Genomic DNA, 22,402 nt, shown 5'->3' with positions numbered 1-22,402 from the left:
AGAGCTTTTAGTCTACATTACTTTAGCTCCACTCCTGAGACAAGACCCTTCTGAATTCTCTAACGAATACTTCATGAATTAAGAGGTTTTCTATCCTGGCTTTTGGGAACAGGCACTGTGCCCAGGTGTCTAAGCTCTGAGTGCTATTCTCTCTAATCTCTTCTTGTCCTTGGGTAGTTTCCCCAGTCTCATGTGCTGCTGAGGATTCAGCTGAATGCTGGAGGGAGACCTCTGACAGGTCTCAGGAGTTCCCTCTGTGTGCAACTCACTCCTCTCCAAAACTCTCCCCTGGGAACTTGTATCGCTATGGCTTTCCCTCACTCTCCCCTCCCTGTCCTTGACTCAGGGGGCCTCATGGCTCTGCCTGGGGTAACCTTAGGGCTCACTCTGCTTGTCTCCCATCTCTCACTGTCATTCATTTCCTCATGTCCAATGTCTTGAGAGTCACTTTCCCCACATACTTGTCCAGTTTTTTAGTTGTTTCAAGTGGGAGGGTTACTGCTCCCTGTTACTCTATCTTGGCCAGAAGTGGATATCACCCTGCTCTAGGCTCTACCTTAAATTTAAAAAAGAATAAAAACAAATAGCCCTTGTCCACCCACCCCCGGTCTGAAATTCCAGAGGCAACCACATTCAACTCTTGTTACACGTTTTCCCGGTGTCCCTCTAGATTTTGTACCTCTCACTGCCCCTCTGTTCCGAGAGGCCTCCTCTTACCACACTGTCTAAAACAGCACCCTTGTCTAGCTCTGTCTCATCACTCTGCTGTATTCTTCACTGCACTTTTTGTGTTTCGACTTTACCATATTTGTTTATATGTTTATGATGGGCCTTCCTCGCTAGAAAGGATGTATGCTCCATGAAGACACGAAGACTGGGCTCTTCTCTGTTTTCTTCTCTGCTGAATCCTCAGAGCCTAGAACAACTCCTGGGCACATTGTAGTCCCTTAGTAAATATCTGTTAAATAATTAAATGAATGAATGCCAGATACTGTGCTGCGTGTTTTCCAAACATCATCCTTTTCTGCCCCCACTTTAGAGGTAGAGAACAAGTACTAGGAGCTTGCCAGGAAAGCCAAGAAAGAAGAGAGTTTTCCTGGCAGCAGAGAAAACATGTATCAGAAACTATTAAAAAAAAAAAGAAGTCTGGTATGGAATTTAGGAACATAAGATTTATTAAACTGACTCCATTTCTTGCTTCATTCATATTGTCATGGAAATTCTGATTAAGCAGCTTCGTTTGCAAGGTGTTTTCCCAGAATTTAAAAGAAAAAAGTCTTAACAGTATTAGGTATATTGTGCATTTTAAAAATGGCAACATAATAAAAATATTAGAATTAAAATTTATCACATACTTTTCCCTGTGTGTGCACGTGTGTGTATGTATAATACTTCCCCCCCTGCACCCAAAGTGAATTTAGCGATTGTGAAAAGTAACTGTGGACCTTGGTAATGGAGCCATCTGGTCGATAGAAGGGGTGACATTCCATGAGACAGCTGCTGTGTAATGTGTCTTATCCGTGGCTTTCAGGAGGGGGCACCTGAGGGGCAACCTAGTAGGTTGAACCTTACCGAGTCTTCAACTTTCTCCTCCTTCTGTGGATTCTTCAGCAAACGTGCCAATTAAAGTGATGGTTTTTGTGATGAAGCCTCAAGTAACTGGACTCAAAACGTAACTTCATTTTATTTCATGTAGCTCAGCAGATGGAAACTACTTTCATTGCTCCCACATTGTCCTGATTTAAATCTGGGACCTGACACTAAAAAGGGGGCTCTGTATGCTATTAACCAAGCCCCCGAGTTGAAGCTATGCTTCTTTTGTTGGTGTTTCTCAGGGTGCTTTCCTCATTGTATTCCTGGCTTTGAACGGTCTTTGCAGAAGAATAATTTTCTTTAGTGAACTAGTAAACAAAATTTTTTTCTAGAAAATAATGTACATATATCCGAGAGTTTGAAGCATATGCATATGTTTTTAGAAGAAAATATTTTCACTAATTCACCAAAGAAAAGTATTTTTTAGGGGGATTTCTTGGGGAAAAAAACAGTTGATTAAATTGATAGAAATTTACCACTTTAATAAAAGCAGGTTTCTTAAACTGAGTCATGGAACAGAAGATTTTGTTTCTAATTGGAAGGAGTGCAAAAATATGAACACATTTTATGTTTGATGATATAGTTTCTGGTTTTCCAAAAAAGCCACATTTGCATATAAGGCAGAAATATAGAGCCATAGAGATCTATTTTCATAATGAAGGTGTGTAACCTCATATCTCATATTCTAACTTTAAGTAGTTCTTTTTAGGGCTAAAGTAAGCCTGCTTTTAACACTCTTCAGTGTCACATGACCTCAACTTTAGTTTCGTTTTCCTCAGAAGGGCAATTGAACTGGGAACCCAGGCTTACTAAGTCATGGAACAATTCCGCTTCATCTTGGTGATGACAAACTCTCGCTCAGCAAAGCAGGAGTCAAAGACAAACTCTAGGAAATAACAGAGCACCTTCTCTTCAGCTCCTGTCAAGCAGCCTTCCCCCACCCACTTTAACATCGTGTTCTCATGAGCATTTCATAATATTCCTCATCCCTTGTTCCCCGTCTTGACCCACTGACCTAAGAATCAAGAAAGTGTCATGTTAGTGCCTACTAATTAGTGCACCCAGAGAGCCTTTTCATCTGGCCTTTCAACCTCCTGGAGGTGGGAGCACAAGCTGTCACTCGTATCACGCAAGGAAAATGAACCTTTACTACATTTTTCCTGTTTTGCAAACAGCAGAATTAGCCAGCTGAGACTGGAGATGAATATGCAGGTTAGGAAGAAATTAACCTAAAAGGCACTGCTGTTTGCATTATTGTCTTAGAGATGACACAGCACTGCCCACATTGAAATACCCATAACGCAATGCCGTGGGCCTGCGATTTTTGCCAGACTGTCGCTGTGGCATCACACTTGTATTTCAATGCCATCATATGCATTTGGTGAAGCAATTTTAGGAGAGAAGTGTTCTCTGATTAAAAAGTTAAGGAGCATTTTTAAGGCATTTAAGTTGCCACTGTTTTTAGACACGTTTGTGGGGATACTGCCATTTGTTAGTGAGCATTTGGCTCTAGGGCTCATTAATCAGTGCTGTTGGGCCAGGGTCTCCTGAGCCTTCTGGGTTTTGGGAGATCAGCTACTGTAATTAAAGGGATGAAATATATCATGGTCACAAACTTACCACATCAGACAATTGAGGGTTTGGAACTGGTGGAATTAATCTTTTTTATTTTTTTCTTAGGTGTTTAAGATAGAAGTGCTAATGAATGGAAGAAAACATTTTGTTGAAAAAAGGTACAGCGAATTTCATGCCCTGCACAAAAAGGTAACTTCGCCCCCCCACACTCTTTTCTCTATAAGGCAGATGGTGTAACACTAAGCTTGCTTTCTGTGGTTCTTAAGAGCTTTAATAGTTCTTGGAACAGGTTGACTTCTTTTATCACGAAGTAAATTTCCTTTTAAAATAAATTGTTCCGTCCTTTCAAGGTGTGCTTTCTGAGTAGGTGGGTTTTCTGTTAAGATATTTTGCATAAATAGATGTGTGACAGCAAGCTGTTTGTATTATACTATGCTGGGTATTGTAGGTTCAGAAAGAATAAGACCCAGACACTATTTTATCCATAAAATACACTTAATGTGTTTTACACAAAGGAAAAAAAAAAGAAATGATCATTTTACAGGAAGAAATTTATTAAAATCAACTTATACTTACATATACATGGAAAAAAATATACATGTCACATGTATTCAAGGACTGTTTGGGGATCATGTAAAGGGGGATCATCGCTTCTTTTGAATTATAAGCGCTGCTCTACAAGACTGGTTTTTCAGTTCTCAGATCCCTTTCATTAAAAGCCTTTGATAAAAGAAACAAGAAGGCAAAAGGAATAGCTGAGTTTTAGGAGACATGGTCAGTAAAGAGTAGAAGAGGGAATAATTTTTATTTTCTACCAAAATTTAATGTTTTGAAGGTTATAAATTAGTATTGAGGTGATGAAATTACCTTAATAACTAGAAATACCTCATGAAATTGCCCAGAAAATCACCACATATGAATTAATGCAGTTTTACCATTTTTTCTTTTGTATACATATATATTCATATCTGTGTATATATAATGTATATGTATATATATATATACTTCCTATATATGAATATATATATTTATACACACACATATATAAAATGTATGGCACAGTTCAGTTTCTTCACTTTTGTTACTTTGTTAGGTAAGAAGTTAGTGGAAAGATACTGAGTAAGTATGTTCAGAAAGAATCTATTCTTTTAACTTCCTTAAGGACCGCTTAATTTTCTGGAAAATGTCAGTGCATAAATGATGTGATAGTATGCTTACGCTGTATTAAAAGCTCTGTAGCTAAAACTAAAATTTCTTACTTTTTGGTAGTCAGGAGAATAGAGTATTGAGTAAAAACTTTCACAGGTTATATTGAGAAGTGAGTGAGCCTCTTTTCCTCTCTTTTCTTTTAAAGAGGAGCTGTCAGTTATCTGTACGCTTTTCCATTAGGATGGCAAGGGATGATTTACCTTGAATTTTCCAGTTAAAATTGTGTTACATCCAGGTTTACTTCCGAAAGAAGCAACACAGGTGAAATACAGATTTAGGCTGGGTGTTGCCAGCTGACTTTACAAAAGCCATACCCCTCAACCCGGGGCCTCAAAGAGAAACAAACGTGGAGTCTGGGTCTCACGTCCTTCTCAAGAATTTCTGGCTTTGTTCACTTATTTATCGAGGAAACAGATTCTAAAGAGATTTCTGCTGGGTACCTCATGAAATAAGTCTGTACAATGGGATTAAAACCAGAACTCCTCCCCTCCCCAGCCTCTGACGCCAGAGTCTGGACCAGGCAGCCTGTCACATGCAAGCCTCCTTCCTATCCTGCCAGGTCTCCATTACCCCGACACAGCCCAGCTGTCCCCACCAGATACTTGGGGACCAACTCCACACGAGGCACAGCTGGGTGACTGCCAATTAGGCCCTCCCTGAGCAAGAGGCTGCCCATGCTTCTTACGAGTGGAGGGTGACTCACTCTGCTCTCTTCTCTAATACGATTTATTTTCTTCTGCAGAAGAGGACCGTTTCCCCAGTGATTATAGGCAGTTCTTAGATTCTCACAGTCAAAAAAGATTTCTAGATTTTCTAGGACTCTTCTCTCAACTTCTGCAATTCTGTTAATAATTTTAGCTGTTCTTAAAATTATATCATCAAATCTATTAGAATTAAGAGAGTAGAAATTCTCAGACCTCTCAATTTTGCATGTTTTTGGCAGCCTCATTAAAACATCCTTACAGGGACTTAAAGAAAAAAAATAACATTGTGGGGCAGAGTTTTAGTTGGCAGACACTAAATCTTGTGTGTTATAGAGCAGAAAGGGGCTTCTAGAAGTCTCCTTTATTTGTCCCATTTTATAATTGTATTAGATTTGGTGAAAGGGTAACATTATAAAAGACAATTAAGTACAAATAATGGCAGGGTGTAAAAATAAACATAAATCTGTAATCTTGACTGTAAAGTGTGTTAAGGAGGATTGAAATGGGCAACAAAATTAATCAGAATACACAAGCTTTAGTGATTACTGCTGCCACCTTGTACAACTTTATCCTTTTATTAGAATTTTGGTACCCTAGTTTCCATATTTGAATTTTGTGATGTGCTTTGAATGTTCTGTTTTTACATGAAATAGCTTCCCTTTAAATTCAAGTTAAATCTATTCCTGTTTAATTTTTTTGAATATTCAGTTATTTCTGCAGTGAATGCCGTTTGCTCTGTCGTCAGTGTCCTGATTTCTCTTACACTTTACATTACACTTGTTAAAGTTTTTAGCCAATGTCCCCAAGTTAATTCTAAAATCATATAGGAACTATTAATAAGTACTTTGTACCTTTAGAATAGTAGTTGCATGGCTCATCTCCATATACCACAAACACACAAAAATGCCTCCTGGCTTATTGTCAGGCTCATTTTGAGGCAGAAACTAAAACCATTACCCATTTGACAGTTCATCTGGTTGTTTGAAGTTCTTAATGATTACTGCTTCTCCCAAACTTTTATAATTTTTGATATTAAAGTATGAAAACAATATTCTCATCCTCTACACTTTTCTTAGGATTCCTTTCTAATTTTTGGAAAAATTCAAGAGTTTTTTTTTTTTTTTCCTATATGCTTTATTTTCATCCCCTCAAGTAAGTTTAGTTTTTTAGATTATAAAGCTAAATCTTGCAGAAAGTTTGGGGACAGGAGAAATAACTCCTTGTTACCAACATATATTTCTGCTATGCTAATACAATTGCTGTTTTCCTTCTTTTCTTGCATTTTTTAATGGAACAAATGCTACTGTGCTAGTGGGGTTCCTTCATGGTGATAATTATGGTGTAGAAGTTAAGTGTGGAAGCTCTGGCAGCAGAATGTTCCTGAGCCTGCCTTTACCTCTTAAGTCCGTGGAGCAAGTTGAGTGATCTTTCTGTGCCTCCGGTTCCCCCGTTTTAACATGGGAACAGTGAATGTGCTAACTTCACAAGACCATTTTCCAGACTAAATGAAATTGTGAGCATTGCATGGTCAACTTCTAATGATTGATAGCCTTCATTACATATAACATTTATTTTCCATTTTCAAGACTGTTTCCTTTAAGCTAGATTACAAAAGAGGCATTCTCTGTTAAAGAGTATAGATATTTTTACAGCTCCAGTTATATATTACCAAATTACTTTTTTCCAAAATGGTTATAGCAGATTTGTAATGCAACCAGCAAGCGTGAAAGTATCTCACCAGCTTTGCATATTACTCCCCCCAAATGATATGTATTTAGCAAGCAATATATGTTGCCTTTTTGCTGTTTTAATTGGTATTTCTTAAGTTTATGATTGTAGTCCCTCTTTTTGGAATTCTTTTTATGTGCTTTCCCATTTTTCTGCTAGGGTCTCTGTTGTTTTTGATCATTAGTTTGCATGGCCTATTAATAAAATATTAGCCACTTGATGAAACTATTTTTCACCATGGACTTTTTAATTTTGGCTATGATATTTATTTTAATTTGCAAAAGGTTTACATTTTTATGGTCTCTAATATGTCAGTTTCACCCTTTCAGACTATATGTAAGATTAGTTTTTCTTCCAGAGCTCTGGAAGTATTTGACTTCACTTTCTTTTAGTTTTTCTAGATTGGTACTTTTTGAAGTGTGAACTTTGGGTGACCTGAATCCAAACAGTATTTATTAAATTGCAGATTCCTGGGCACCACCAGGCATGATGAATCAGAATCTTTGTGAGAGAGCCCAGTAATCTGCATGTTAAACCAGCATTCCAGGTGATCTTAATGCCTGTTGAAGTTTGAGAATTCCTATTGTGTCGTTATATTTTTAAAGGCATCTCTTAGACACAACCCTCCCTACCTCCCCCTGCATCACACACTGAAGCCACAAGGTGTGAAACCTTGGAAGTCTTTCCTACCTTTCTCTTATCTTTCACTTCCAGGGTGTCAGCAAGTCCTGTTGATTCATTCTTCCAAACTTCTGTAATAAGCACCGTTTAATTTTTCATTTTGTACTCCTACCATCTCAATCCAGAGTCTTGCTACTTTATGTAGGTATTTCTTTAACTGTTTCTCATCGTTGTCTTCTTATTCATCCTCTGCTGCAGGCAATTTTCCTAGAGCACTATTTTCATCTTCATTTTATTGCTCAAAAACCTTGAAATGTGTCTGTATTATCTACCAAATCATGGACATTGACTTTTCAGACCAATATTCTTAAACTGTGCATTAGTTTTCTATTACTGTTGTAACAAATCATCACAGACTTAGTGGCTTAAGACAACACACATTTGTAATCTCACTCTAAATGTGTCAGCAGGACTATGTTCCATCTGGGGGGCTTTAGGAGAGAATCACTTTCCTTTTCCAGCTTCTGGAGGCTGCCACCTTTCTTGGCTCATTGCCTTCTTTTGTCTTCAGAGTCAGCAACCACGTCACTCCAACTTCTCTTTCCATCGTCACATCTCCTGTCATCACATCTCCTCTCTCTGACTTGGTCACCTCTGCCTCCCCCTTGAGATTACATCGGGCCTACCTGGATAATCCAGGATAATCTTCCCATCTCAAGATACTTGATTTAATCACAACTGTAAGGCAATGCGTTCACGGATTCCAAGGATTACGATGTTGACATCTTTGGGAGGACCATGATTTTGTCTACCACAAACCCCTTTACTGGCCAGCCTTATTTCTCACTGCTTCTCCTAAGAAAAAGTTACTGACAGCCAAGCTAGTCTTCCCTGTCACCCCAGTATATGAAAATCACTGCCTCTCTGTCTTTGCCATGCTGAATGTCCTTCCCTCTGTGTTCTCATCTATTCAAACAAAACTAAAACATTTCAGGTTCTTCTTTCAGGTGAGTTTCTTTTATTCCTTCATCTCTTTGTTCTTGGAGCTCCTTTTCCATTTAGGAGGTTTCTACTTAAATTTAAAATGTCTGAGATAATTAAAACTTAGTTATCCCTAAGCTTTGTCTAACTAGAAGATATATTTTAAAAAACTAGGGACCATGTCCTTAACTAGACTTATCCTGGTGATCATTTTGTATTGTATAGAAATACCAAGTCACTGCCAGGAACTAACATAGTGTTGTAGGTCAATTACACTTCAAAAACAAACAAACTCATAGAAAAAGAGATCAAATTTGTGGTTACCAGAGTCGGGGAGTAGAGGGAGGTGGAATTGAATAAAGGCAGTTAAAAGACACAAACTTACAGTTATAAGATAAATAAGTACTAGGGATGTAATGTACAACATGATAAATATCATCAACACTGCCATACATTATATATGAAAGTTAAGAGAGTAAATCCTAAGAGTTCTCATCACAAGGAAAAAGATTTTTTTCTTTTTCTTCAATTTTATATCTATAGATGAGACAATGGATATTCACTAAACTTACTGTGGCAGTCATTTCATGTTGTATGTAAGTAAAATCATTATGCTGTACACCTTAAACTTATGCAGTGCTGTATGTCACTTATATCTCAATAAAACTAGAAGGAGATAAATAAATAAAAGTAGGGATCATGTCTTATCTTTTGTACCTTCCTCACTGTCTGTTAGTGTTGGGTACTTATTAGGCGTTAAATAAGTATTTGGCAAATGGGATATTTGGAGAATATTATGCATTTTTATGAATTGCTGGAGAAATGCTTTGGTCAGCAAGAACAGTTACTATTGTGGGAGTTTAGTTCACTGTGAGTCTAACCCCAGGTTACACTTGCCCCTGTTTCGTAGCTCTGCCAGTACAGGGTGGGAAAACACCACCACCACAGTGAAACCAGAACAGATCCCCACCCTGTTCTTCTCTGGTCACTCTCAGCAGAGTATCTTCAAAAAAAAAAATAAAGTTATAGGGTGCTCTCCTCACAGCTCAGGCCCAGGCTGTGACAGGGTAAGAGCTTTCTCTGTGACCCCCTGTGCTGCACCACAGGCTGCGCCCCGCTACAGCCAGGTAACTTGCACTGTCAGTAGGGGTCCTGGAAAGCAGCTTCCCTCCCGAGGCCCCAGTCCCCTGTGTGGAGAGGAAAGCCTTCCCTGCATGGCAGACCACTGAGCCCAGTTTGCATTGCCTTCCCAGCTGTCAGTTCCAGCCCAGCCTTTTATTCACAAAAGTTTCAGGGAAATATGGTGCTGGTTCATTCCTAAATGAATGAGTTCTTTGACTTTGGCTTGAGTAGAATATTGCATTCTCATATTTAATTTAACGAAGTCCACATTTCAGAAAAACCAAAAAACTGCCGTATGGGGCTAAACCAGGGGTACGGCACCTCGTGAAGTGACTCTAAAGGGAGCCCTGAGGAGGTAGGGTGACAACATGGGGTAAAATATTGAATGCTTCCCCAAGTGTCCCCCACATCTTTCCTTAACCTTTTTTCCCTTTTCCATCTTTTTATTCACGTGCTTGGGAAAAGTATTTCTGTTCCTTTCGGTGGAAAATGATTGCTATCACCAACGTATATGCAACAGGTCTTTACGGAGTAAGTTCTGTGTCAGCTCCTCTAACAGTATCAGAAGGGAAGGGAGTGGTCGTGCCAGGCAGAGGGGATTGTGTTTGTGGTATCGTGGAATCTGGTCACTATCTGTGGGGATCAGAAAGGCCGTTTGGCTGGACGCAGCCTGGGCGCAGTTAATCATCGGATGGAGTGGCAGAGGGGTATTTATCTTGTAAGCAGCTGAGCCCTCCTGGACACATATTGTCTTGGGTTTGTCTCTCCTCATCTAGAGCCCTTCATTACTCACCTACAAACGCTGTCACCGAGCCCAGCAGCTATGATGATCGGCTTCCTCAGTACTCCTGACATAAATGAAAAGGAAAAATCTTTTCAGTACTATATCTTCAAGATTTTTTATAAGAAGGAGAGAAGGACAGATAATGGAGTTGATTTTCTATTCTGAAATGTAAGAAATGTTGTGGTTCAGTAGTGTTAAAGAAGTTTCTTTTTGTTTAAAGTGAAACTTAATAAGCTTTTTACCTCCAAGTAATTAGCATTTTCTGGCTTTGTTCTTGTTTGAGAAATACCTCAAATAGTGTGGAGATGAGATATGTATTTATTCCCTTACAGATAATCATAAATTACTCCTCTCTCTCTCTCTCCCCTCCCCCAATACTGAATCAGTCTCATCAATAAATTAATATATTATAGTATTTCCCATTGAACGAAATAGAACTCACCTTTGACCCCATGCTTCCCTCCCATGTTCACCCCCTGGCTCTCCTCTCTCAGTATAATTCCTGGGAAGGGGAGCCTCTGCCTTCCCGCTTCCCGTTCTTCTTTACCCAGTGTCTTTGACTTTGCAGTATCACTCTGCACAGTCTGATCATGCCCCTTCTAGAAACACTTCCCTGACTCAACTTACCATTTCACCGCCTCCTCACTGTTTGCCCTGGCTCTCTTCCCTGCCCCTCAGAGTTTCATGTCGCAGACCGTGGACTTTGTATTAGTTTTCTCCTGCAGGGTAACAGATTGCCACAAATTTAGCAGCTTTAACCACACAAATGTGTTACCTCAGTGTCCCCGTGGGTCAGGAGTCAGGGTACAGGTTAGCTGGCTTCTGTGCTCAGAGTCTCATCGGGCTGAAGTCAGGTGTTGCCAAGACTGTGATCTCATCTGAGGCTCGGGGTCCTCTTCACGTTGTCATGTCCTCATCTGGGTAGAATTCAGTTCCTTGCAGTCATAGGACTGAGGTCCATTGTTTTCTTGGTGACAGTTAGCCAGAGGTGGTTCTCCCCTCCTCTAGGCCACCATCAGGGCCTAGCCATGTGGCTTTGTCATAACACACAGCTCACTTCTTCAAAGCCAGCAGTCTGCCGGGACTGGGTTTCATAAAGTGGGACCTGATCAAGGGATTGCCTGTCTCGTTGTGTAATGTAACCCAATCAAAGGAGTGACTATCTCACCACATTCACAGGTCCTATCCAGACCCAAGGGAAGGAATTTTATAGGCATGCACACCACGAGGCAGCATCTTGAGAGCTTCTCAGGATTCTGCCCCTCACAGACCTTTTCCTCCATCTGTACCGAACTCCCAGTGTCGTGGCATCTACTTCCGTGGCTCTCAATACCACTTAGATATTCTCACTCCCAGTTTACAGACTCATATACAACTGCCTGCAAATTATCTCCACTTGGATGCCTGTTGGGCATCTCTGACTTGAAATCACCAAAACGGAACAATTGATTCCTTTGTGTCAGGATTATCTTTGGTTGGATATAATAGAAACTTGACTAGGTCCCTTAAACAAGTGAGAGATTAATAATTCTCACATTCAAAGAAAACTAAAAGCAGGCAGTCCAAGTTGATGTATCGATTCTGTAATATCTATGTTCCAAGCTCCTTTTATCTTTCTGCTTCACCATCTTTACTTTAGCATGTGACTTTCACCCTCTGGTTACAACATAGCTGCTGTCCCTCCAGGCATTGTTTCCACATTTCTGGCAGAAAGAAGAACCAGTTTCTCTTTTTCAGGAAAACAGGAACCCACCCAGTGGACTTAAACTACATTTCATTAACAACTCTGTCACATTATAAAGGAACCTGGGAAATCAAGATTTTTTTTTTTAAGAAGATGTTGGGGGTAGGAGTTTATTAATTAATTTATTTATTTTTGCTGTGTTGGGTCTTTGTTTCTGTGCGCGGGCTTTCTCTCGTTGTGGCAAGCGGGGGCCACTCTTCATCGCGGTGCGCGGACCTCTCACTATCGCGGCCTCTCTTTTTGTGGAGCACAGGTTCCAGACGCGCGCAGGCTCAGTAGTTGTGGCTCACAGGCCTAGTTGCTCCGCGGCATGTGGGATCCTCCCAGACCAGGGCTCGAACCCGTGTTCCCTGCATTAGCAGGCAGATTCTCAACCACTGTGCCACCAGGGAAGCCCGGAAATCAAGATTTTTTTTGCTTAGCATATTGGCCCTCTGAATGACACTGGTGGGTTTTTTTTGCTTGTTTTGTTTTGTTTTATTTTACAAGAAGAAGGAGGGAGTGAATATTGGATAGGCAGCTTGCAGTACCAGCCATATCCCCACTGTGGTATTCAATTTTGCTGCAGGTGACGCTAGAACTAAAATAATCGTGACCTTAACAGTGAGATACACCTTTATTTCTCTCTCACATAAATATCTAAGGCCGCTGTGGCAGTTTCATGGGCCTCAGGGACCCAGGCTTTCCTCTTGTGGTTTCCCTCTTCTCAACACAAGGCTTCCATCTCATCGTGGAAGGTGACTGCTCCAGGTCTAGCCGTTACATGGGCAAGTCAGCCAGCAGGAAGGAGGAAAGGAAAGAAGGAACAGTCCTTCCCTTTAAGAACACTTCCTGAAAGTTGCATAGACATGTCTGTTTACTTGCCTTTGTCCAGAATTCAGTCATATGGCCACACATAGCTTCCAGGGAGATTGGGAGATGTGTTCTTTATTCTGGGCGGTCATGTACTTAGCTCAAAATTAAGAGTTCTGTTCTACAGAAGAGAGGGATGATGGATTTCGGGAGATAAATAGTGTTCTCTGCCACCTAGTCTAAACCTGGCATTCTACCACCTTTCATAAACAGGGCGCTGCCAGCTGAGGTCAAAGACCTACAACAGTCAAAGTCTTGGAGTCATTCTGATCACCTCCACTTTTCACCTACTCTGCAGCCTTCTGCTTCTCCCCACCTCCACTGCCACGGCCATAGTCCACGTCATCGTCATCTTTTGCCTGGACTCCTACAGGAGCTGCTGACTGGTCTCCTTGCTTTGATTCCACCCCCTTACAGTCCATCTTGTTCATAGAATCTAGCACGAGCTCTTTAAAGTAAAAATTTTATCAGATCATTCCCTTGCTTAAGACATTCAATTTGCTTCCCATGTAAAATGATAAGCATATTCCCTCTGCGGCCTGCAAGGCCCTACAGTGTCTGATGCTGCACCTCTCTGAACCGTCTCCTCCTTGCTGAGTTTGGAACACCAGGCTCCGCCCTCCCTTTCCATTGCTGCCTCTGCTGCAGTGTCCCTTCTCCAGCTCCTAACCCTGGCTCCCTCCCAGCATGATTCAGGTGCTTCCTGAGACATTCTCACCTCACACAGTCATTTCCCCAGCTGCCCCCCCAGCGCACACCCCCATCTGTTACTCTCTGCCCTCACCCTGTTTTATTAACATGTTTATTATTTTTTCGTCCATTTCCCGGTATGCAAGCCCCATGAAGGCAGGAGTGTCCCTAACACATAGGAGGAGCTTGGTGTCTTCTGTTCCGTGACCTTCCTCAGGGGCTCTTTCTTTACCCTAGAACTTATTTTTTCTGATAAACAAAAGAATAATGTACTTTAACAAATCCTAAATTTATCCATCTTCTCCATACTATCTGCTACATGGAATCCACCTTCTTCCTGGAGGTTTTTGTTTTAACCTAGACTGATAGTTCTCTAGGCCTGCTGTGCTCAGCTGCCCTTGGGTTTCCCTTCCCCATGCCGATGGGGTAGAGCTATGAGTCCTGATCCTATTTTTCCTCTTCCTTGGTTTAATTTCTCAGTTTTCTGGAATTACATGCTCAAATTTGGGTAAAAGAAGGCATGGGAGGTAAACTTTCTCTCACACTTAATTGATGATATTCTGGTTATAAAAATCCACGTCAAATTGGATCTTTGGAGCACTGATCTTCTAGCATCCATTGTTGCTAGTGACAAGTCAGTTGCCAATGCAGTTCTGCTTCCTTTGTTTGCCAGCTAATGTTTTTCCCTCTGTCTTCTCTCTGTCCTTAATATTCTGAAATCTCAACAGATAAATGTCAGTAAATGTGGATCCTTTTTTGTACATTATGCTGGTACTCAGTAGGTCCTCAATCTGAAGACATATATTAGGTCCTATAAAAATTGCTTTTCTTTGAAAATGTCTTCTATTCTTTATGAAAGGCTTATTACTTTCATATTAAATCTCCTAAATTAATCCTATATGTGTTTTATCTTTTCACCTACCCTTTCTCTCATTTTGTTTATTCTACACTTTGAGAGACTTCCATCATTTTATATTCTACCTCTTTTTTTTTTTTCCCGGTACGCGGGCCCCTCACTGTTGTGGCCTCTGCCGTTGCAAAGCACAGGCTCCGGACGCGCAGGCTCAGCGGCCATGGCTCACGGGCCCAGCCGCTTCGCGGCATGTGGGATCTTCCTGGACCGGGGCACGAACCCGTGTCCCCTGCATCAGCAGGCGGACTCTCAACCACTGCGCCACCAGAGAAGCCCTACCTCTTTTACCTTATTTCTCTGTCATGTTTTTTTAATTTCTGTAATCTCTTTCTTCTTCTCTGATGGTTTCTTTTTCATAACAACCTGTTCTTGGTTTTTTTTTAAACCTGTTCTTGTTTTATAGAAGCAATATCTTCTCAAATCTCCCTGCAGATATTAAAGATCTCTTCTGTTATTTGATTTCTCTGTTTCCTTTAGGATTAATTGTTCCATTTGTTTTTCTTGTCCTTTCTCTTTCATAGTGCTGGCTTTCCTATGAAAGTGATCTTTGATTGCCCATCCAGTTATTCTGGGTATTTGTCACTGGTTCCTCTGCTTTGGGTACGTAAGTCTGGTCCCTCTGTAGGGTGTGTCAACTTAAGGGCTTCATTATAGGGAATGAGGGTAGAGAGACAGATATTAGGCTGGGCACCCCATGAAAACCAGAATGACTAGAATGGCAAATATCCTTCTTCAACCCAAACACTTCATTCAGTTTCTTTAGGAACACTGACCCTTTTTTACTGGGTGAGGGTGTGCATGCTTAGGGATGACACTGGGCTGCTAGTCATCTCTGTGGTCTTTGGCACAGGCTAGGGCATAGACTGATCCCTCTTCTCATTCCCTCCTCTTATGCCATTCCTGAGCACAGAGCCTCTCAGGCTGCTGAGAAGATTGATGTCCAGACCCTTTGTAGTCCCTTCCTGAGGAGGTCTGGGATGGGGCTTCCTCTGCTCCAGTGTTTTCTTTAGATCGTGCTCCTGCTTTCTGTCTTTTAAATTTTTATTTATTTATTTATTTATGGCTGTGTTAGGTCTTCGTTTCTGTGCGAGGGCTTTCTCTAGTTGCGGCGAGTGGGGGCCACTCCTCATCACGGCGCGCGGGCCTCTCACTATCGCGGCCTCTCTCGTTGTGGAGCACAGGCTCCAGACGCGCAGGCTCAGTAATTGTGGCTCACGGGCCCAGCTGCTCCACAGCATGTGGGATCTTCCCAGACCAGGGCTCAAACCCGTGTCCCCTGCATTGGCAGGCAGACTCTCAACCACTGCGCCACCAGGGAAGCCCCCTCTGTCTTTTAGAAAGCTATTAATCTCTTGCTTGGTGATAGCGCCTTCCTCCCTGTCCTGTTCTCTGTGTTGTTCTGAGGCCTATTCCCTTTGGCCTTTTTCTTTTTTTAATATCTACCAGGACTGAATTCAGGTATATGAAACAGGAAGTCCAAATACCAGTAACCTTCAAAAAAGAGGAAGGGGGGCAATTTTTTTCCTCTTAAAAAGCAAGTCTGGAGGCGGGCAGTCTGGGGTGTTGTGGCAGCTCCAGGCAGTGTGCAGGCACCGACTCCTTTTTCTGCTTGGTCATCTGGACACCTGTCTTCCATCCTAAGAGTTGCCTCATGGTGGCAAACGGTCACAGCAGCTCCAGCCATCATAGTTGCATTCTAGGCAGGAAGGGGTGAAAGGGGAGTAGTATAGAAGGTACCAGCTAGCTGAGTCTGTTCCACTTTAAAAGAGATTTTATGGAACACTTTTCTCAGTGATTTCTGATTACCTTTGGCCTCCACTCTCTGCAAGGGGGTGTGGGAAATTTAGCTTTTTAAGCTGAATTTAGCTGAATGCAGTATTGTTTCCAATAATTTAGGAGTTTGATGAGGAAGACAAGGAGGATAGATTTGGGCTTGCAGCTAATACTTTCATAGTGTTCTGTGAGTGGCGCTTTGGGTATGGAGGAAGAAGGCAAGCATGGGCTCAGCCTAATGTCTTGAGACAAGTGCTCATCTTTGAAATGCACAAAGACCCCTTTTTCATAGTGTGCAACAAATTTCAGCTTACAATGATTAATGAAGATATACTTATGTATGAGAACTTTTTTATTACAGTTTTAGATGCTGGGGTTTAGCTGTGTGCATTTTCTTATAGGTCATTATGCCATTTCTTTGCATGTGTAGTAAAGGAGCAGTCTCAGTTAAGTTTTCCAACTTTTTACTCAGAGCATTAAAAGTCTTTCCATTTTAGAGGCAGTATGTTAGCTTCGTCTGTGTTGCCACTTTAACAAGTTAGCATAAACTTAGTGGCTTAAAACAACAGAAATTTATTATCTTATACCTCTCAAGGTCAGAAATCCAAATTGAGTTTCACTGGGCTAAAGTTAAGGTATCAATGGGCTATAGGAGACAATTCATTCCTTTCCCTTTTCCGGCTTCCATAGGTCAGTGGGGCTCATGACCCTTCCTCCATCACCTAAGCCAGTCATGTAGCATCTTCCAGTCTCTTCCTGACCCTGGTCCTCGTGCCTCCCTCCCGATAAATCAGGATCCTTACGATTACATTGAGCCCACCTGGATAATCTAGGGTAATCTCTCCGTTGTTAGACACTTAATTTAATCAGATATATAAAGTACTTGGCCCTGTAAGGTAATATTCACAGATTTAGGATGCGGATGTGGTAGGGTGCACCTGTGACAGGCAGCTCTAACTCAACGTCCGGTAGAATTTTCCTTTATCTATATAGTCCCTTAAGACTGCTGCCCAGAAAGGCTTAGCTGAGAACCGTCACTCAGTTTTCATGAACAAAATTTAGACCTAATGCTTAGGAATTTTGGAAGGATCAGTCTTTTCTTTTTAGAACTTTTTTTTTAATAGAACTTTTTTTAATAGAACTTTTAAGAAACTCTCCATATGATGTGGTCTAGTTCATATGGCATTTCCAGGGATGATGGTTATAAACAATTGCATTCTGTTTTCCTTTTTTATGTGAAAAATATGTAGAAAGACTTTTCATCAGAAAAGTACTTCTTCCAACTAAAATTTTGTTGTATTAATTGATTTTGGAAATTATAAACGTCTATACTTCCTTTGTAATTCATTTACTGAACTCTTAATTCTTCAGGAAAAATAATTCCCATCTGAAATGCCAGATGATGTATAACAATAACAACAACTACCAGAACACAGAACTCTTGTCCTGAAACCTGAACATTTAGGACAGCTAAAGAAAGAATTTTTTTTTTTTTTTTTTTGTGGTACTCGGGCCTCTCACTGCTGCGGCCTCTCCCGTTGTGGAGCACAGGCTCCGGACGCGCAGCCTCAGCGGCCATGGCTCACGGGCCCAGCCGCTCCGCGGCATGTGGGATCTTCCCGGACCGGGGCACGAACCCGTGTCCCCTGCATCGGCAGGTGGACTCTCAACCACTGCGCCACCAGGGAAGCCCAAGAAAGAATTTTTGATGAAGTTTCAGTGTATATATATATTTTCCTCTATCTTTTTATTGGAGATAGCAGTGGTTCACTTCCTTTTATTGGCTTTTCCCTCAAATAATGTCGTTATAATTAAAACACATTTTCTATGTTTTTTTCTGTCTTTATAGCTTAAGAAATGTATTAAAACTCCAGAAATCCCTTCCAAACATGTTCGGAACTGGGTCCCAAAAGTCTTGGAACAACGACGACAAGGTTTGGAAACATATTTACAGGTAAGATGTGTTTAGATTCTCAATTAATGTAGCTTAAAGAGTCATATATCTCAATATTTTTTTCTCAGAACTTATGGTTAAGATACAGAATATATCAAGCAACCAAACATTCTGAGTGACAAGAAAGTTTGAAATTATAAATATGTTGTTGGTTGGTTCTTTTAGCTTTAGGTAAGTTCTATTTAAAATTGGTTATATGAATTCGGGAAGTGAAAAATTAGTATAAAAGTAAAAACCGATGCAGAGGGGTCTGTTCGTTTTTTTGTTCAGCCCTACAAATTACTTTCTGTTTTCTGTTTTCCCCTCCAAGATTTGCTGATTCTTCATAGCATTCCCAGCCTTTAGGTGTTGAGTGTTGAGGAGATAATGAGAGAAACTGCATTTTCAGTGGGCCTGGCTGGTACACCTATGGAATCAAATTGAGAGCGAGTATATAAAAATTACTTCTGTTGAAGTGCCAACTTCTTTGAAAATTAAAATGTATGTTTTTAAAAGAATGCAGAGGATGCTCTTTTCTGTAGCTAAGAGGAGCAAACAGAACTACCCAAGTAAGATAAGACAAAGCAGTCTGTCTGCCAAGTGACAGAAAAAGCAAAAGGAAAGCGTGAGGTGGTGTCAGCTTCTCTGAGTTTTAAAACAAGAAGGGCTAGTGGCCTCAGGTGAATATTCAGTGTAGTCATCATTAATCCAAAGAGCACTGCATGAGGCAAGTGCTGAGAGAAGGGTTGGGGGGCTGTGGGAGCCTTGTGTTCACCAGGACACGTGCGTCCACTTGAGGGGCTGATGCATGAGACTGACTGAGGTGAGCATGGCCAGGAAGGAAGGGGTGGGGAATCTTGGCTCTCAAAAAATGAAGAGCTGGACATCACCTCGGAGTTCTGAGTTTACCGCGATGATCTATCTAAGACATGTTGCATCAAAGAAGTCGGCAGCCATGACTGTGCTCATCCATTGCTATCTTCATCACCCCCTTCAGCATTAACCCTTGGTGGATTTTCTTTGGGTGGGCAACTGTGGACTGTGTGAAGCCATATGCTATGTCCTCTACAGAGCTTTTCTGGTTGGTTGTGCCTGAATGACTAGTAACTAGAAGCTGAGGAGAAGCTGTCACCACAGGCTTGTACTTAGCAATCAGTTCACAGGACTCTCTCCCAGTAGAAAGATGCCCAGAGTCCATCTGGTCTCCTGCAGTTTTCTTGGTCTTTACAGTATTCAAATAGGAAAGCTGACATGTGGAGGCCCTCTGAACCACAAAGGAGGGCTCTCTTCACTGCCTTTGTTCTTCTGCTTTGGGACATGGTGGATGGATCCTTCACTGCCTCTCCCTGGCAGTGAGAGATTAAAAGAAGTGGAGGCCACAAATGACAGGAAACTGTGTGGCCGTGTGCCTTGAGACTCTGTATATGGAGCTATGAGACTTCCAGAGCCTCAGGCTACACTGCAGAGCAAAACCAAACCAAAAAACGAGACATTAGATGTTGTATGCAAAGGGTAAAAATGCATGTTCTCTATAATTAAATGGAATAGGTAAACAATGCATTCTAATTTGTAAGCCAGATTTTCCACAGATATTGTATATCTTCAAGCTTTAGTTCTGAAGAAAGCTTTGCTCTTTTTCCTCCCATTGTATTTGACACATGACTCCCATTACTACTCAGTGTAAACATTTTAAGTTGTTTGTACTTTGGATATAAATATGTGGGTAAAATCATCTGGCATAGAGAGGAGTTTACGGTGACACTCAAATTGAGCTTAGAATGTTCTATTCTCAGAAAGAGAGCTTGAAAGATGTGGTTGAAGGGCTGAGAGGGCTTGTTTGCTCTTGTGCATTTAATATTCAGTTTGTTGTCAGTTAAGTACTGAAGGAGTTCAAGGGCACTTTTTCTCTTCTCCCTCTTCCTCTTCTTCCCCCTGATTCTATTTGCAAAATGGAAGTTACAAAGATGAGTGTGGATGCTTGATCAACCGCCAGTGAAATGAAAACCCTGGCTTAGGTGTCATTTCTTGATAGCGTTTGGTGTTTAAGTCTCCTTGGAAGTAAGACAGTTATCACTGTTCCTTCTACTCACCTTTGTAATTCCAGTTAGAATTCCACTCACCCTCAGCACCAGTCTGAATCCCTGAGTTTAAGTGCCACTAGCACTTCTCAGCAGGCACTATCGTGCAGCGAATCCATCTCAGCTTGAGGTACGTAGGATGGCCCTGTTCAGGCCCGTAAACCTAAGAAAGTATTAATACCCTCAAGCCATAGCATCTTAAGCTCACAGGGAACTTAGACCTTATCTAGTCCAGCTTGTCTCCTACCCTTCAATTAAGTTCATGATCATCCCTCTGGTCTCAGTTTACCACCCATAAAACAGGCAGATTAGCTCTTGGAAGGGCCAGAGAAAACTCTTCCTTTTGTTCAAGAAGCAACTAGTACACTCTAGACCATGGATGGATTCAACACACATTTCCTAAGTTAGCCCACACTGCTCTTTTATTTTAGAGATGGAGAAACTGAAGTCTGGTGGAATTAAGAAATTTGCCTCACTGCCTAAGTGTATTAGTTAAAGAGATGGGACTGGAATTTTAGTTTCTTAACTCCCAGTATAGGCTCTTTTTGTTATGCATTGTAGATTTTTTAAATCAGGAGAAAACTTTCAGCCTTGAGGTAGAGTTTTTCTTAAGGATATAATAATAAAAGTAAAGGAAAATATAATCATAAACCATCACAATTTAATCGGCTATCCCCAACTTCCTTGATCAATAGATTTTTTTAAATCTTTGATTTGAATATTTAGAATCCTTTGAAAATTATGAGTATACATCTGTTTTCTGTGTTAAGTCATCTGCATAGAAACAAAAGTCTTAAGAATAAATTAATTTGGTTTTCCCAAACAGATTTGACCATCAGACATGGTTTATATAATAGTTTTATCTCCTGGTTTGAAGTGACTTTCCACCTTTCCTGAGACCCCACTGAAACAAAAGTATAAAAACTTAAAAAGGAGGGACTTCCCTGGTGGTGCAGTGGTTAAGAATCCACCTGCCAATGCAGGGGGCACGGGTTTGAGCCCTGGTCCAGGAGGATTCCACATACTGCGGAGCAACTAAGCCCATGTGTCACAACTACTGAAGCCTGCGTGCCTAGAGCCCATGCTCCACAACAAGAGAAGCCACTGCAATGAGGAGCCCGCGCACCGCAACGAAGAGTAGCCCCCGCTCACCACAACTAGAGAAAGCCCATGCACAGCAACAAAGACCCGACGTAGCCAAAAATAAATAAATAAAATAAATAAATTTATTAAAAAGAGAAGTCATTAAAAAAAAAACACTTAAAAAGGAATAAACCCCAAAAGTTAGGTGGTGGATGGGCAAGGAAAAGAGGGCCTCATCAAAGGAAGAAAACATTTTAACAGTTTCCTGGAAGATGGAATGTTCTGGGAGCATGTGAATAGATGCAACAAAGCAAAAAACAGGGCCCAAGCTCAGCCATGAGAGCTGTGGTGGGTGCGGGAAATGGCCTGCCCACAGCTGTGCTGGAGACGGAGCTTCTGGACCTAGAGCTGGCAGGTGAGGCCGAGGCCGAGGTGAGCAGTGAAACTGAACACACATGGGTCATTCAAGGTGTACACGTGGGATGGGTGCTCAGGCCACTTATTCTGTACAGAATACATCCTGATGTTTATGACCATGCCAAAAAATTTGTAAGACTATTTTCTTGAAAATAAAACAATACAACAAAACACTAAACAAAATGGCTGAGGAAAGCTAAAGCTTCTGATGTGGACATTAGGGCCCCCAAGTTGACAACCCCCTCCCCATCCCCTTACCTCAAGGAAAAGCCCACCATGTCTTTCTCACACTCAGAAGAAAGCCTGTGACGAGCACTCCTACTGACCTACTAGCAGAGGAAACCCACTGAAGCTGCTTTCTGCAGTGAGATCTGATAACCAGGGATCACCAGGCATTGAAGAAAAAGACCACGATGAATGAAAGCACTGACCCTTCAGGAAGGAGATAATTCAGAACACAACATATGTCTTACAAATTGATTTAATATATCTAGAGAGCTTCTCAAAGGTATTACATCCAAAAGATGACACTAGGATACTATGTAAAAGGAACAGTCGGAGAGCACATGAGAATTCTTAGAATTAGTTGTTTTCTCCAATTG

General features: G+C 41.2%; 1 protein-coding gene across 1 annotated transcript in view; it reads left to right on the top strand.

Moving 5' to 3' along the window:
* The window catches only part of SNX24 (sorting nexin 24), a gene marked incomplete at both ends in the record, with an annotated part of 176,521 nt that overhangs the window by 83,406 nt on the left and 70,713 nt on the right, over positions 1 to 22,402 (top strand). Inside the window, 2 exons of the mRNA XM_079701852.1 lie at positions 3,274 to 3,357; positions 18,139 to 18,243. Of these exons, the coding sequence (XP_079557978.1) occupies positions 3,274 to 3,357; positions 18,139 to 18,243 (189 nt within the window). The remainder of the gene's footprint in view (positions 1 to 3,273; positions 3,358 to 18,138; positions 18,244 to 22,402) is intronic.

This window comes from Hyperoodon ampullatus (genome assembly GCF_949752795.1).
Source record: "Hyperoodon ampullatus genome assembly, chromosome: 4".
NCBI classification, from domain to species: domain Eukaryota; kingdom Metazoa; phylum Chordata; class Mammalia; order Artiodactyla; family Ziphiidae; genus Hyperoodon; species Hyperoodon ampullatus.
This window is presented reverse-complemented; position numbering and strand designations above follow the sequence as displayed.